Consider the following 17500-nt stretch of genomic DNA (forward strand, 5'->3'; position numbering starts at 1 on the left):
CATTTCTCAAGTGAGTTGGTTCAGGGCTGAATTAAACACTTTGCTAATTGAAATGGAGGTTTAAACGGTATAATGATGTTGGCCTGATGTTGGCTGGTGTTCTGGCCATGCTCTCTACCGTGAGTCAATCTGCAGCTCGCAAATATGCAACCACCATTTGACGAAGCTTTAGATAAAATGCACTTATTTAGGGGTATGTTCTCATATATTATCATTCTTAAATTCGACCTGTGAATTAAAGTTAAAGTGCCAGACATGCATTGTAAACATAGGCTATAGATTATCCATCCAAGGGTGAATTTGTAAATGTTAGCATGGAAGCATCGAAATGATATGAACTTAAAAAGTTGGCTTGGTTGAAATAGCCTGTCATTGAAGTAGCTAGCAATAGTCTCTTATGTTTAACACTTTAAGAAAATGTTTGCCAACGATTTTTAAGATTTTCAAAATAGGGCTACCATGAATGAGCAAATAATTGTGTATATCTAGTATACGTTTCTTGCATATTTAATGATAGATTTCTGTTTGGCTGTTGTATCCATACCAGAAACATTACCTCGTTTATTGGAGGTGAATTATGAAGAGTGGCTTATCCACAATGTCTTGAATTAAAAGTTATAACATTTGGAGCATATATATGCATAGTGACATTTTTCTTTTAGATGTTAGCCTTATAGCCTGCAAATATTGTTTTCTAAAAGGTGTTTAGACAGGAATTACATAAACTCATATTTAATTATTGGAGACATTTTCAGTAATGCATGACTTGAGTGAGATATTAGATATTATATGGGTTAATATGATTTACAAATAACCATCGGATCAGTAAAGTTTATATCGATTATGCAAATGTTTCAAATATTTCATGCTAATTGATTGATAACTGAATTGAACTTGTTGTGGCAGGAAGGTTCGGGTGTGAGGCGTTCTGAGACCCGTCCTCCTAACGGCTATCTGACAATTACACGTCCTGCCAAACTCCTGTCACGGTTGTATAAAAAATATATAAACGATATAAAAACATGACTAAGCTAACATAGTAATATGTATACTCAAATACAACCTATTCCAACAGTACATCCAAACAACACCATAGAAATGCCATGCTAGCTGCTCAACAACAGGCTACATGACCCGGCTGCTTACAGCACACAGACAATTCCAGGAACTACATCATCGGTACAAAATATACTTTTATATTGCAAGACGTGCTTAAGATATAATAAAATACTCACAGGCAATGGTTACGCAGGGCACAAAAACAAAGGCTGGCAGGATAAGGCGAACAAAAACTAAATGTAACATTTCCAGAGGAGCGGTAAAAACAACGCAGTAAAAACAGCAGAATAACGAGTGTCCCTGGCCGTGGTCGTTGCTAGGTACGCGTTGCTAGGATTGCGTCTTTCTCGCGCCGTTTCCCTAGCAACGTGTGTGTAAGACCGGAGCGGTAGGCTGGAACAGAGCCAAACGAGGTGTCCTTTTAAGCCTTTGATTACGACAACAACGATCAAATGACCACACAAAACTTCCATCACTGCCCTGCCCTCCCATAGGGCAGAATACTCCCCCCCTGGCGTCTGTGGGAGGCCACTACTAACTGATCAAAAACTTTAAAGTTTAAACTTAAACTTTTCCTAAATCATAAATATTGTGTTTTTCATCTGATTGCCTCAAGACCTTATGTTTTCCTCCACACTAGGCATTTGAACATAGAAAATTGCTGATCATCACTTTCATTGAATTTTGAGTGGTTTAGTCAATTTTGTCACACCTGTGGGGTTCTGGGTCTAAAATGACCGCCATAGGAAATTAAGGGGTAAAACTATATTATGTTCATCCAGCAGATGGAAAACATCCCCATACACACACCCACTCACCCACACATCCACAACCACAACCCCCTTACCCCCCACCCATCCGCCCCCCAACCTTTCATCCATCCCCCCACCCCCCCCCACTGTCCCACCCCCCCCCCCCCCCCCCCACACACACACACACACACACACACACACACACACACATTCACCCCCCCCTCCTTCTTGCACACACACACAGAGGGGGGTTGGTTCTCAATGCGCTTATGTGCCCATCCCCCAGGTGAACTACACCTTCCAGACTAAACAATGTATCATATCTTCTCACAGACCCCATATAGAAAGCTTTCTTTGTGCCTCGCTCTCATTTTACTCTGTGAACACAATGAGTAGGTGACTGTCTGTCAGAGGCTTGGGACCATATTTTTTAACCAAATGATGATGGAGAGGAGATTGAAATTGAACCAGAGATGGAGGAGGATGTCTCGGAAATGGAAGACAACATCGATCCAGATTTCGACCCAGACTATTATGAGACTGACCAACAGTAAACAGACGAGGAAGAGGCCCCTGAGGAAGAGGCCCCTGAGGTGACATTCCAGTCCAAGAATGACAACTTGCTCTGGTATTCATCCTCCCTGGACAGAGGAGGCAGAGCGAGAGTGGAAAGCATAGTGAGGATGGCCCCAGGGCCAACACGGTGTGCAATGTCTCATGTGGATGACGAGGTGACGAGTGTGCAGCCCCCAGACCCCCCCCCAGCCGCTCCCCCAGCCGCTCCCCCCCAACAAGGACAAGGACAGAAAAGGAAGAGATGCAAGCTCTGTGCCCCTAGAGACATTAAAACCAGCCATACATGCCACAAATGCCATGCATACGTTTGCAAGGCACACTCCAACCTGATTGTACATTGCCACTCGTGTGTGAACACACACACACACACACACACACACACACACACACACACACACACACACACACACACACACACACTCACACTCACAGAGGACTGTTCATGTTGATGTTCTGTTCATATGGTCTCTGTTTTGAATTATTTATTTATTTTTTAAATAAATGTTCATTTAGAAATACATTTTCAGTGTCTGTTCTTTGTATATTCACTGCAATTACTCATGTTAACCATTAGCTGAAGACAACTTAAAAAGGTGTTAAACAAAATTTGGTGATGATATAAGGTTTTTGTGTTAATATAAGAGCAGTTAAAACAGACTTTTCTTCCAACGAGACCAGAACTTGCTGGCAAGGCTCTGCACTTGTCTCCATTGGCTCCTGAAGAGGTCCTTGTTGGTGAAGTCTCCTGGAGGAGTAGGAGGAGTCTTCTCACCACTGTCTAACTCAGCATGCTTTAGTCTGCCACCGATTCTGATGATGTCTGGACTAAGCTTGATGAGTGAACTGCTCTTGGGAATGTCTCTGTTGCCAGTGAGCACAGCAAGCTCCACTGGGAAGGCTTCTCCTTGGGCCAACCCGATGATGCGGTTCTTGGCTTGAGACAGCTCATCTGGGGTTTCTTGCAGTGGTGCCAGCCTTTACATTCAGTCAGCTTGTGTGTAGGCTTGTGAGAGCGAGCAGCATGGATGAGAAGTGAAACGGCTCTCTGTAGTGACTCCCAGCTGGAGAACTGTTTGAAGTGCTCAGATGTGAGGCCTCTCTCTTTGGCTTGAGTTTTGAAGCTTGTCATCTGAGGCCGTATTTCTACATCTAACTCTGGATTTACTGGCTCAAAGGAGCCTTGTTCTCCTGGATGACCTTCACAGGGTTTGTGGAGGAAAGCAGGACCAGTGAGCCACGTAGTCTCAGCGAGGAGGGATGCTGGGACTGACCTGGATGTGTGGTCAGCTGGATTGTGCTCGGTGGGCACGTAGTGCCACCCTGTTGTGCCACCCTGTGCTGGACCCTGTTGTGCACGTACACATAGAAGTGCTTTGGCTCGTTGTGTATGTATCCAAGAACCAATTTACTGTCGCAATAGAAGTGGACAGCATTGGGTTTGAGCTCCATCTCTTCTACTGCAAGCACTGCAGCGCATAGTCCAAGATGAAGAATGGTAGGATCGGGGGAGCTAGCTTGGCTTTCCCTAGAACAAATCCTACATCAGGTTCTCTGTGTTCATCTATGGCTTTCAGGTAAGCCACAGTTCGGAATGCTTTGGTGGATGCATCTGAAAACACAGTTCTGTGCGTTTCACTTTGGAGAGTGTGTTGTAGGTATATGTACGTGGGATGTGAAGCTGCTTCAGATCTTGAAGAGAATCTCTCCATACTTCCCATTCCTTTAGCTTTTCCTATTGGTGTGGCGTGTCCCAGTCACACGTGCCTGTGGTGAACTCCCACAGTGGAGCTCTTCCCTGTATAGTTACTGGAGCTACCAGTCCAAGCGGGTCGAAGAGGCTGTTCACTGTGGACAGGACACCCTGGCGAGTGAACGGTTTCTCATTGGCTGATACTCTGAAGGTGAACGAATCTGTTGCTATTTCCCAGCACAGCCCTAGGCTACGTTGCATAGGTGTGTTTTCTCCACTGAGGTCCATGTATTTTATGCCCTTCACATGGTCCTCAGGGGAAAAGGCATCCATAACAGCAGCACTGTTTGAAGCAATTTTGTGCAGGCGTAGATTTGACTCAGCCAGCAACACATGAGTCCTCCTGAGGAGGTCAATGGTTTCCGTAGTGGTGGGCAAGAACTGGAGCCCATCATTGACATAGAAGTGTCATTCTACAAATTGTTGTGTGTCTGCACCGTGCTCATGTGCACCTTTCTGGGCGCCACGTCTGAGGCCATAGATGGCAACAGTAGGGGAGGGGCTGTTGCCGAAGACGTGAACCGTCATCCCATACTCCGTGATGTCCTTGGTGATGCCATTGTCTCTGAACCACAGAAATCTCAGGTCGTCTCTGTGATCTTGACGAGGAAACAATGAAACATCTGTTGGATGTCAGTGGTGACGGCCACAGGCTCTTTCCTGTATCAGGACCCCTACTAGATTGTTATTTAAGTCTGGGCCAGTCAGGAGCACGTTGTTGAGGGAGACACCACACTGCTGCGCGCTGGAGTCAAAGACCATTCGGATCTGACCAGGCTTTTGTGGGTGGTAGACTCCGAAGGCTGGTAGGTACCAGCGCTCCGTACCCTCTTCCAGTGGAGGTGCGTGGTCGTTGGAGAAGCGTGGTCGTTCTCGAAGATCTTTCCCATGAAAGCGATGAACTGCTCTTTCACCTCTGGCTTCCTGTCCAGACTGCGCTGTAGAGGGTTGAGGCGTGTAAGAGCCAGCTAACCCTAACCCTAACCCTCATCTTGGTAAACGTCCTTATCCATAGTCTTTAGAAAGACTGCATCTTCGATGGATGGAGCTCTCAGTTCTGATGAACACACTCTGTCCAATGTTTCTGCTCAGTCACCTTTTCTCTGTTGGCCCCAAATGGGTTGGAGGCATCATCTCTCTCCCAGCCATAGTTAACAGGTTCGGAGAGAACATGGTGTGGAGAGGCTCTGTATGTCGAATAACCCAAAGAAGTCTGACCAAGCTAGTGAGCGGTGGCTCTGATCGTCGAGCATGGTGACTGCTCTCTCTCGCTGTCCTTGTGGGTACACTTTAACTGAGCAAATTTTAGCACATGACCTAGCTGCTCGGCCTTTACCACAAGCCTCCGTACAGAGCGAGCTGACTGCGGTAGTAGCAGTGTCTTCTTCTCCCTCCCCGCCGTCCTCTGGCGCAGGGGAGGGAGCCTTTGTAGTCCAGAGGTGGTGGTCCAGGGTGCATGACTGTGTTATGGCGGTTACTCTCACACTCGTTACAGTCTTTGGCAAGGTGAGTAGATGATGTGCAGCACTTGTCGCAAATCCTGTTCTCCTTTTCTTTCTTCTAGGGTTTTAGCCCGGAAGCCTCTGCTGTTTCTGAGTGGGTGCGGGTTGTTGTAGGAGAGGCCAGTTGTTACTGGGTCCCTCTCTCTTTGTTGTTGGGACGTCTGCACTGAAGTCAGTTGCCGTGGAGACGTGTGTTTTGAGGACAGATATGGGGGCTCTCATGTTTGGATATTTACAATTTGTTTTTTTCTCAAACGGCCACACAAAACTTTCCTCACTGTCCTGCCCTCCCACAGGGCAGAATAGTTGCTCTGTGGATTATATCTGAGGAATCATCACCCGACCTACGTTTGTACTGTAGAAGGTGAAGTCGAGCGCATTGTTGATATTTTCATGGATTTATTGATGGCACAATTTGTTCCGAAAACACTCCTAAGTGACTGTGAATTGATGCTGTCATTTTTCTTTCTTGAAATAACCACAACTGTAAATATTGTACTTACACAGCGTTCATAACACATGTATTAGCCTGATCTGATGCTGACAAGGGCTGTGTTTTGAAATGTCATCTATCTATCCCTTGCCAGGTCTCCAAACACGTCATTACTCCCCGCTGACAAACATACAGTCTCAGGCCAAATGAATGTGTGCAAGTATCTGTGTGTGTGTGTGTGTGTGTGTGTGTGTGTGTGTGTGTGTGTGTGTGTGTGTGTGTGTATTTTTTGGAGTGTGGGGGAATTATAGCACACATCTCTGTCGAAGAAGAAACATGTTGACATGCTACTGTGTGAGCCAGGGATGGGGGGAGGGAGGGAGGGAGGGAGGGAGGGAGGCAGGACGGGAGGAAGAAGACAGGGGGCTTCTCCCTGTGAATCACTCCTTTGGTAGTGGATGTATTGTCAGTTGGAGATGTGTTGTATTAATCCCTCTCTCTCTCTCTCTCTCTCTCTCTCTCTCTCTCTCTCTCTCTCTCTCTCTCTTTCTCTCTCTGTCTCCCTCCTCCTCCCTCCTCCTCCGTCCTCTCTCTCCTTCAGATATCAGGATGTCCAACCCTGCAGAGGATGAGAAGCCTGGAGCAGACCTGCCAGGGGAGAGCACAGGTACAGACTCCTGAGAGATCTCTCATCCACTATTTAAGTACCAGGTCATCATTATAAACCAACCACTTACTCTTAAACTGTCTCATAGAACACAGACAGCATTAGATCACCTTCACGGTGATAAAATCCCCCTTGATATCTATCTTGTTCTTTTAGTTCTTTTGATTGTATGTGAGCTTTGAGAGGAAATAGTGTGTGCGTGTGTGCTAGTGTGCGTGGGCGTGCTAGTGTGTGTGTGTGTGTGTGTGTGTGTGTGTGTGTGTGTGTGTGTGTGTGTGTGTATGCTGTGGAGTGGGGGGAAACCCTGTCCATGTTTGTGGATTTTATGTGTCATACATGTTATCATTCTGGTTTGTCACGTTTCTCGTATTTTCCGAGATGTCAGGTCGTAGTTTTGAACCCGTCTGTGTGATATATGAATGTGACACAATTGACACAAAGGCCACTGCACCTGCTGAGTCTCACTAATGGTTGGCCTTCAAGGTGGAATGAGAAATAATGTGAAATAAACTTGAATATTTCACAGCTAGTTAGTTAGCCTAAAGGACACATATAGCCTGAGGTGTTTTGGCTAACCCACTTATTGTCCTCCAATCTGGGTCTTTCTCTTTCTCATCCCTTCTTCTTCCCCAACAGACTCTGAGAGGAACAGTCCAGACGCCAACGACCAGGTTGGTCATCTCTGTTGAATTATTATTATTGTTATTATTATTATTGTTATTATTATTATTATTGTTATTGTTATTATTATTATGCTCAAAATGTTAAATGTGTAGAAATTAGATGCTGTTTCTTTGGGATTCACTGAGACAAACACCATAACATACCAGTTACTCTGAAATTTGTTTAGAATTTGTATGATAAGTACTGACTGGAAAATGCTAATTGTTTATTTGTATTAGGAGGCAAATACAGACAGTAGAATCGTTTATTTCCTTTGCTATTGTTTTCTCTGACTTTTTATTAGCTCTTGTGAATATGTGTAACATACAGAGCCTTTGGAAAGTATTCAGACCCCTTCACTTTTTCCACATTGTGTTGTGTTATAGACTCATTTAAAATGGAATCATAAATTTAAAGAATTTGCCATCAATCCACACACCCCAATACCCCAGAATGACAAAGCAAAAACACATTTTTAAAAATGTCAGTAAATTTATTAAAATTGAAATACAGAAATACCTCATATACATAGGTAATCAGACCCTTTGCTATGACAGTCTTAAAATTAGCTAAAATACAAAAATGTCATCAACAAATCACTCAATAAGTTGAATTGAGTCCATCTTAATGCAAGGATAATAGTTAATGTAATATTGGAATTCATATCTTTGTTTTTGTAGGGTCTCTGATTTGCATAGGAATCAATTACACACTGTGTGGATCAGGTTGTCATAACAAACTGATCAAATGGGGAGGAACAAAACTGCTCAGGAATGTGACCCTGAGGCCTGGGGAGACTTAAAAAAATCTACAAAGTTGAATGGTGGAGAGTAAAAAGCACAGTCGACAACATCATCTCAGTCACTCTACAAAATTGGTCTATAACCAAGTGGCCAAAAATAATCCCTTAATGGAAAATAATCTCTCTCATATCCATAATTGTGTTTGCAACAATGAATTCAAGTGATACAGCAAAGAAAGTGGTTGGAAATGTGTTTATCCGGTTTTCCTACAAAGCATTAAGTTTGGTGCAAATCCAGCACATACTATGCAATTTCCGCACCATCTCTCGTGTGAAGGATAGTGGTGCTGCATCAAGTTATGGGTATGTTTGTCACCGGCAGGGACTGGGGAGTTTGTCAGGATCAAGAGAAAATTATGAAATTTGCTGAGTTGGTAGTGGCATCCTAATCTGCACAGTGTGTAATTGATTCCTATGCAAATCAGAGACCCTATAAAAACAAAGATATTAATTCCAAAATTACATGAACTATTATCCTTGCATTAAGATGGACTCAATTCAACTTATTGAGTGATTTGTTGATGACATTTTTGCATTTTAGCTCATTTTAAAAGTGTCATAGCAAAGAGTATAAATACTTATGTACATGAGGTATTTCTGTATTTCAATTTTAATAAATTTACTGAAATTTTCAAAAACGTGTTGGATAGGTTTCTAGGGACGACGTGCAGATGAACAAATATGTGTGTGTGTGTGTGTGTGTGTGTGTGTGTGTGTGTGTGTGTGTGTATGCGTGTGCGTGTGTGTTTGTGCATGTGTGAATCCTTTTTCTTGTTCTTCATCTCCTTCCAGGTTCAGCCAATGAAAACGAGTCCCTTCAGCCTTTCCCCTACCTTGAGCAGCACCAAGGTAAGTGTGTGTGTGTGCGTGCGTGCGTCTGTGTGTGTGTGTGTGTGTGTGTGTGTGTGTGTGCGTGCGTGCATGTGCACGTGAGTGTATGTGTGTGTGTGTGTGTGTGTGTGTGTGTGCGTCAAATCAAATCAAATCAAATTGTATCGGTCATTGCAGTATGTGATATTGTGAAATGACACACCCTCCTCATGAGAACTCCAGAGTACAGTAGGTACAAGCCAGGGGAGGCTGAGGGAGGTAGAAATTAGAGGACGGGCTCAATGTAATGCATGGAATATGGAATGGTATCCAACATCATGATGTTTGACATCATTCCTCATTCCATTCTATGCATTACCAGTGTTGGGGAAGCTACTCTGAACATGTGTTTAACTAGACTACCAAATACTTTACAAGGAAAGAAGTTGAACTACACTAAAGCTACCCTTGATAGAAATAGTTTGTCAAACTAAAGCTACATTGAAATAGAAAATACTTCAACCAACACATGATACTCAGTTACTGACAGATGACCAGTGTGACTGAAATGCTCTGAAATCACTGGGAGAGAAAATAATAGTTAAATGGAGCAAAGTAAGGAGACTGGAGGCAGTGAAGTAAGGAATAGTGGGGAATTCGAAGGGCTGGAATTATAGTTTAAATCCAGTGATTAATTTTTCTTTAGTAAAAATGTAGTTAGTGACAGCTTACTCCACCACTACATGGCAAAACAGTAGTTAACTACTGGAAACACTACTAGGATTTTAATTTAGTTGAACTACCACCAAGCTACTGCAAAATGCAGTGGAACTACTCCCCAACACTGTGCATTACAATGAGCCCGTCCTCCGATTTCTACCTCCACCAGCCTGCCCTTAGTACAAACTCTACCTACAGATTAAGGCGTGCTCAGTTGTAGAGGGAGAAAGGACACATTCTCTTCTCTGGGAACATTTAGACACCAAGAGAAAGGTTATTGACGTAGAAATTGAGGGAAAGAGTGAGAGAGTGAGAGAGAAGATGGATGGGTAGGTAATAACAGGGCTCCTTCAGAACAACGATCGGTAGTCTTGGAATGTTCTGAAATTCTGCACACTGGGCTGAACCTTTTTCCACTGGACCAACATACGGTAATGACTTTTATCTTTAACAAGGAAGCACAATTCTGTGGTTAGTTCATCAGTACAGGCCAGAGACTTGGGAATAATTATTAGGAGTTATTTCTGGGAAGTATACAGGTTATTTTTGTACCGATAGTCATTGACATCGTTTAGTTCCATTCATTGAATGAGAACTATATCACAATTATTACATTGCTCACTATCAATTAAAATGTAGCATTGTTTTGACCTTTAACCTATTGCCTGTTGCTAATGAATATCTACAGTTGGAAGTATGGAAAGAAAAGACTTATACAGCTTTTATCGAGCCAGTAAACACATAAACACACACGTATATAGAGTACATGTAACCTGTATTGCCATTATTATTCACATGTTTTTTTTGTGCTCGAGAAGTACAATGTATGGTCGGACAAGTAAAAAAAATCACCCTAACTTTCCAGATGAAACAGATGAAGGTATTCCTGGGACGTGGGAATTGTGAAGTAATCAACATAGATCGGTGCCTTTCAGCACGACAAGTCCAAACAAATCTGATTTGGCGAGCCGTGATTCCCACACAAGTTCAAAGATGCGCCTTTCAGATGAAAGCGCATAGCCGCATTTCTTAGCGGATATTCTTTGTTAGTTCCAGAGTTATTTAGCACAGTTGTAGCCACAGACGTATATATTGTATCTTTATTTATTTTTTATCGGAAAGGGGGAAACGATTGCCTCCTAAAAAAGCTGTACGCTTCTGCCTCACCTTGAATAACAAGTCGAGTAGAAAGCTATTTTTCTTGAAGGGGCAGTGTTGTATATTCATATATGCCATTTAACTGACGCTTTTATCCAAAGCGACTTACATTGCAGTGAGTGTATACATATTTCAGTACATATGGTCCCAGCGGGAATCGAACCCCCAACATAAGCATTGTTAGCGCCGGGCTCTACCAACTGAGCCACATATGTTGAGACAGGCATGATGGTGCTAAAGGCAGGGTAGCGGAGGAGAAGCGAGGCGCCAATGAAGGGGTTCATTTCTATTATTATTATTATTATTATTATTATTATTATTATTGTTGTTGTTGTTGTTGTTGTTGTTGTTGTTGTTGTTATTGTTGATATTATCGCCTATCGCCTATGGAGACTCCAATTGTTTCTTTATGCAAACCTATGGAGCAAGTTGCCAGGCAACCGTTTGCTTCCCTGGGTAAAAAGTCTGAGGAATATTGCTATCTTAGATTATACATTTCGAACTGAACAGATACCGTCATTTCAACTGTGAAACTTCTTAGCTATACTAAACGTTGTGTGGTTAAACCAATTCAAGAGAGACATTTCCCAAATGTGGTAGTTTTATTGTTTTACTTGAGAGAAACCATGACCGTTGGGGCTGAAACTGCCTTTTTTTGTCCGCCATTTCCCTCCGTCTGAAGCGATGTTAGCCCCGCCCACTTACATATTTTAGTCCAATAAAAATCAATATTGGGTGAATCAGGAAGGAAGTTCTGGAACTATCTGAAGCCTCCAGTCATTTCAATGGCGCCAGTCTTCTAATAAACCACTCTGGGCAATGATAGCCTACATTTTGTATTTGAATCTCTGTATCATAATAATAAAGACAATAATTATGAATAGTATTTGATAACATGCTTTATTGCACCCAAAACACTACAACAACAAAAAACGTTTTTTCAAGTGACTTGACCTTTTGGACAAAAATCAGGCTAAAAAGGTGACTGTGAAGGCCTGTGTCCTATAACGTTGAATGGTTATCTCCCTGCAGGGTAAGACTGAGGAAAGCCTTGAGATGACGTTGACCCCCCTCCCCGCCCCCTCTCAGCCTACGTCCCATCGCCACACACAGCTGATGCTGGCAGGGAGCCAGCTAGCAGGGGTAAGACGAGACACACTACTCAGGAGAGGCTGGCGGAGGTAGAAACCGGAGGCCGGGCTCATTGTAATGCATGGAACGGAATCAGGAATGGTGTTTGATACCATTCCTTATTCCGTTCCATGCATTACAATGAGCCCGGCCTCCGATTTCTACCTCCAGCAGCCTCCCCTGGTCTTCACTGTAAGCAGTCAGGAAGGGTGACAGACAGGAGGCAGGTGGCTTCTCCTGCTTGCTCTCGCATGTCCACTCCCTCCTTTCTCTAACACTGGGTTACACTTCTGCTCTTTACCCTTCCTCCCTTTTGGGCAAACACCCCCGTCTCTCTCTTCCTTCCTCTTCTCTCTTTTCCACCTCCTCCTCCTCCTCCCCCTCCCCCTCCTCCTCCCCTCTCTCTCCCCCCCTCCCCCTCTCCCTCCTCTCCCCCCCCCCTCCTCTTCCTCCTCCTCCTCCTCCTCTTCCTCAGCTGGCTGCTCTCTTGCCTGCTCAGCAGCAGATGTTGCTTCAGCAGGCTCAGGCTCAGCTCCTGGCCGCAGCCATGCAGCAGTCTCACGCCGCCCATGCCGCCGCCACAGCCAATCAGCAACAACAACAACAACAACAACAGCAACAACAACAACAACAACAACAACAGCAGCAGCAGCAGAGCCAGCAGCAGTCAATAAAACAGGAGCAGAGCGCAGCCCAAGCCCCGCCCCAGCTTGCCCTTTCTCAGCCAATCCAGCTCTCTGCCCAGGTAGGGGGAGCCAATCAATAACCAACTGTTAACCAACCCCACCCACTGTTGAAACCATTCTCACCCACTGTAGAAACCAACCCTACCCACTGTAGAAACAACCAACCCAATGTAGAAACCAACGTTACCCACTGTCCATGTTGGACATGTCTCTGGACTTTTTTCTCTGGGTTTCCAAATGATCGGGGCCTTGGAAGTCATTCTACTCATTAAAGGGTGTGCATACATGGAAATATTCCAAGCTCTCTCTCTCAAGCTCTCTCTCTACCCCTCCCCCTCCATCTTCCTCCCTCCACCCCTCCACTCCTCCACCCCACTCCTCCCCCACCCCTCCACCCCTCTCCTCCACCCCTCTCTCTGTCTCCTGCAGGACATCCAGCAGTTGTTACAGCTGCAGCAGCTGGTCCTGATGCCGGGCCACCACCTCCAGTCTCCTGCCCAGTTCCTCCTCCCTCAGGCCCAGGGCCAGCAGGCCCAGCAGGGTAAGAGGGACCATCACCACCATCAGAACCATCAACACCATCAGAACCATTAACACTAACCACCATCAACACCATCTTCTACGCGTCCAATAGTTTTTGAGGAAGTACCTCCGTCACCTGCAGTAAACCATTTGGGGGGCGCACGGCATCCTTAAGTGCTTGATTCGGCCTCCGCGCCGGATCAAACATAAATGGGCTTTTACAGTGCATGTACATTTACATTTGAGTCATTTAGCAGACGCTCTTCTCCAGAGTGACTTCCTATAACTGCATTTGTTTAAAGTATGTGAGACAACGTCTCAAAAGCAATTCAACAGCTTCATAAAGCTGTAACAAATCTTGCCTGGCTTGACCCTGAAACGGGCGTGCCACAGTGAAAATGAGCTCACTCACTCACTCACTGACTCACGTTTCAAAGACAAAACATTCCAAGACAAATTGCAGGTCGTTGTTAAGAATGTAGTTATCCTACAGTGTGGATGTTGACATGCCTCTTCATTGACTTTCAAAGGTTTGCTATCGACACCAAATTTCATTTCGCTACCTCAGCAAAGCCCGGGGGGGCTCCTCCCCACCCCTCCACGGATGGGACTGCAAGCACAGGTACGACCACGGACCCTCACTCACCTCCATGTTCTCGTCCCGTACAACGGGTGACAGTGGGGTCGTAAACAGAGCGGGGCTGGGACGAGAGGGGGAACCGTGAGGGGCTCAGACAAAAGTTGTAGGGGGGTGGAGACTTGCTGACATTATCCCATCTCCCCAGAGTTCACTTCCTGCGCCCCCAGAATCCCCAACGTAGAGATGAGCCTCTGGGCTGGGAGATTAGACAGAGACTAACACTGCTTAACCTACTTCAAAGTCCACCAGGGACCTGCCTCTACCAGTACATCAAACAGCTTTGTTGAGTCGCTGCTGCGGCATTAAGCCTCTAACATGGCAGGTTCAATCACAAGCAGGAAGCCACAGCGTTGTTCTTCCTGTACACAAGAGACTGGCGTGGAATTGACAAACACTTTTTGTTTCGAGCTGTTAACTTTGTTTTGTTGAGGAAATTAATCGGAGCATGCAGCACAAGAAGAGTGATGTTTTGACTTCCAGACATTTCAATTGTCTGGTTGAATTGAATTAAGCCCTTTGTGTATTTATTTATTTATTTGCAACACAGTTCTAGATCTTTCTACCTCAACACAGTTCTAGATCTTTCTACCTCAACACAGTTTTAGATCTTTCTACCTCAGCACAGTTCTTGGTCTTTCACCCAGCTCTGATATGTAACATCACCCCTACGGCACCTGAATGACGTTAGTTCATGTCTCGTTTCCTGTAGCGTCGTCATGGCGACGGCCTCTCGTCGTTACAGAGGGAGAAGGACAGGGGCTTGGCCTCCGGCGTGTCTGTGGCTCCGCCCCCCCCGGTGACCCTGCACAGCGAGGAGCCCAGCGACCTGGAGGAGCTGGAGCAGTTCGCCCGCACCTTCAAACAGAGGAGGATCAAACTGGGCTTCACACAGGTCAGTGTGTGTGTGTGTGTGTGTGTGTGTGTGTGTGTGTGTGTGTGTGTGTGTGTGTGTGTGTGTGTGTGTGTGTGTGCGCTTGTGTGTGTGTGTGTGTGTGTGTGTGTGTGTGTGTGTGTGCGTGCGTGCGTGCGTGCGTGCGTGCGTGCGTGCGTGCGTGCGTGCGTGTGTGTGTGTGTGTACTGACCACTGTGGTCTCATCCCAGGGGGACGTGGGCATGGCCATGGGGAAGCTGTACGGTAATGACTTCAGCCAGACCACCATCTCTCGCTTCGAGGCCCTCAACCTCAGCTTCAAGAACATGTGCAAGCTCAAGCCTCTGCTGGAGAAGTGGCTCAGCGATGCAGGTGAGTCCCCACACACACACACACACACACACACACACACACACACACACACACACACACACACACAGGACAGTGTTGTTTGTGGACATCTGGCTCTGACCATGGTAGTGTATATTCAACACCCTCTGCATTCTCTCCCTCCCTCCCTCCCTCCCTCCCTCCCCCTCTCCCAGAGACCATGGCTATAGACAGCATGCTGCCCAGCCCCAGCTCTCTCTCCTCCCCCATGATGGGCTTCGACGGTCAGCCGGGTCGGCGCCGCAAGAAACGCACCAGCATCGAGACCAACGTCCGCGTGGCCTTAGAACGCAGCTTCATCTCCGTAAGGAACACCTGGAGTTTAATTCACCACATGTTAGAAATAAGAGATTAACAAGAGATTATTTCATTTACTCAAACAAATATGGTAGAAGTTGTCCTTAAATGTGCAGTAGTCGCATGTCAATCACAGCTGAAACGCCCGTTGAGAAATGTACTGAGAAATGTACTGAGAAATCTCGGACTGAATGCCTGGAGCAAGGGAGGCTGGCGGAGGTAGAAATCGGAGGACGGGCCTCATTGTAATGCGTGGAACGGAATGAGGAGTGGTGTCAAACACATTGTGTTTGATACTGTTCCTCATTCCATTCCATCCATTACAAAGAGCCCATCCTCTGATTTCTACCTCCGCCAGCCTCCCCTGGTCTGTATCTCTTAACACCCAGTTTGACCTTGTCTTTGACCTCCGACCTTTGCCCCCTGGCCGTCCAGAACCAGAAGCCTACCTCGGAGGAGATCCTGCTGATTGCCGAGCAGCTGACCATGGAGAAGGAGGTGATCCGGGTCTGGTTCTGCAACCGGCGGCAGAAAGAGAAACGCATCAACCCCTCCAGTGCCACCCCCCCCCTGCCCAGCCAGCCCCCCCCCGTGACGCACAAACCCCCCTGCTACAGCCCGCACATGGTATGACCCCCGCACTCAGCCCCCCGTCCACACACACACCCCCCTGCTACAGCCCGCACATGGTACGACCACCCCCCACCCCCCCGCACTCACCCCCCCCATCCACACACACACCGCCCTGCTCCAGCCTGCACATGTTACAACCCCCCGCAACCCCCCCCCCTCCCCCCGCACTCACCCCCTCCCCCCGTACTCTCCCCCCATCCACACACACACACCCCTGCTACAGCCCGCACATGGTATGACCCCCCCCCATCCCACACATTGTGTTTGAAACCGTTCCTTATTTCCATTCCATGCTTCCCAGTGAGCCTGTCCTCTGATGTCTACCTCCACCAGCCCCCCCTGATGTGTTTGACCCCTCTGTGTGACCCTGTGGCCTTACCCAGCCTGCACTGCTGCACCTTCTAAACCAAGCTAATGATGTCACTGTTGCATATGATGTCACTGTTGCATATGATGTCACTGCTCCACTAACTACTGTATGAAGCCTCATACTAAGCCTTGTTTTCCAAAAGCTACGTTTATCGTTACAGTATCGTTTGGTGGATCGTACGAGTATCGTTATTTTTTTGTCTGTTTCTTAAAACCGTTCTTACGTACGTTGTACTTGAAAAGGCTCTTAAATTAATGAGCGCCTCGTAGAGCAGCAGCTTCCACCCACCGTGAGCTGGGCTGTTGCCCTCCAGAGTCACCTCCTACCCACAACACGCCCGTCAAACACAGTCCCCTCCCACCCACAACACGCCCGTCAAACACAGTCCCCTCCCACCCACAACACGCCCGTCAAACACAGAGTCCCCTCCCACCCACAACACGCCCGTCAAACACAGTCCCCTCCCACCCACAACACGCCCGTCAAACACAGTCCCCTCCCACCCACAACACGCCCGTCAAACACAGAGTCCCCTCTTTGGGACCTCCATGTCATCCAGACAAAGCTTGAGTTCAATCGCTATTGTGAAAAGAGGCTCTGTACAGTATGATACACACATGCACACACACACACACACACACACACACACACACACACACACACACACACGTCATGGCAGTCACAATACAAGGGCTTGTTTTAGTGTCTCTGTATGTCTGTCTCTACTCACAACCTCTCTCTCCTCCTCCTCTCCTCCCCCTGTCAACCTCTCTCTCCTCCTCCTCTCCTCCCCCTGTTCTCTCCCTCCCTCCAGATGTCCGGGCAGGGTCCCCAGGCCACCACAAGCCTCAGCACAACAGGTGAGCTGTAGATAACCTGGTCCTAACCTGTCGATAACCTGTAGATAACCTGGTCATAACCTGGTCATAACCTGTAGATAACCTGGTCATAACCTGGTCATAACCTGTAGATAACCTGGTCATAACCTGGTCATAACCTGTAGATAACCTGGTCATAGCCTGGAGATAACCTGGAGATAACCTGGAGATACCCTGGAGATAACCCGGT

The 17500-nt window shown here is 46.4% G+C and overlaps 1 protein-coding gene across 1 annotated transcript in view; it reads left to right on the plus strand.

The window, feature by feature from the left end:
* pou2f2a (POU class 2 homeobox 2a) overlaps nucleotides 1-17500 on the plus strand; it is a gene marked incomplete at both ends in the record, with an annotated part of 39096 nt that overhangs the window by 19083 nt on the left and 2513 nt on the right. Inside the window, 12 exons of the mRNA XM_083680751.1 lie at nucleotides 6674-6739; nucleotides 7376-7410; nucleotides 8997-9053; nucleotides 11925-12035; nucleotides 12499-12768; nucleotides 13139-13250; nucleotides 13762-13853; nucleotides 14581-14763; nucleotides 14973-15114; nucleotides 15288-15436; nucleotides 15865-16056; nucleotides 17247-17292. Coding sequence (XP_083536877.1) covers nucleotides 6674-6739; nucleotides 7376-7410; nucleotides 8997-9053; nucleotides 11925-12035; nucleotides 12499-12768; nucleotides 13139-13250; nucleotides 13762-13853; nucleotides 14581-14763; nucleotides 14973-15114; nucleotides 15288-15436; nucleotides 15865-16056; nucleotides 17247-17292 — 1455 coding nt within the window. The remainder of the gene's footprint in view (nucleotides 1-6673; nucleotides 6740-7375; nucleotides 7411-8996; nucleotides 9054-11924; nucleotides 12036-12498; nucleotides 12769-13138; nucleotides 13251-13761; nucleotides 13854-14580; nucleotides 14764-14972; nucleotides 15115-15287; nucleotides 15437-15864; nucleotides 16057-17246; nucleotides 17293-17500) is intronic.

Source organism: Argentina silus (assembly GCF_951799395.1).
Source record: "Argentina silus genome assembly, chromosome: 11".
NCBI classification, from domain to species: domain Eukaryota; kingdom Metazoa; phylum Chordata; class Actinopteri; order Argentiniformes; family Argentinidae; genus Argentina; species Argentina silus.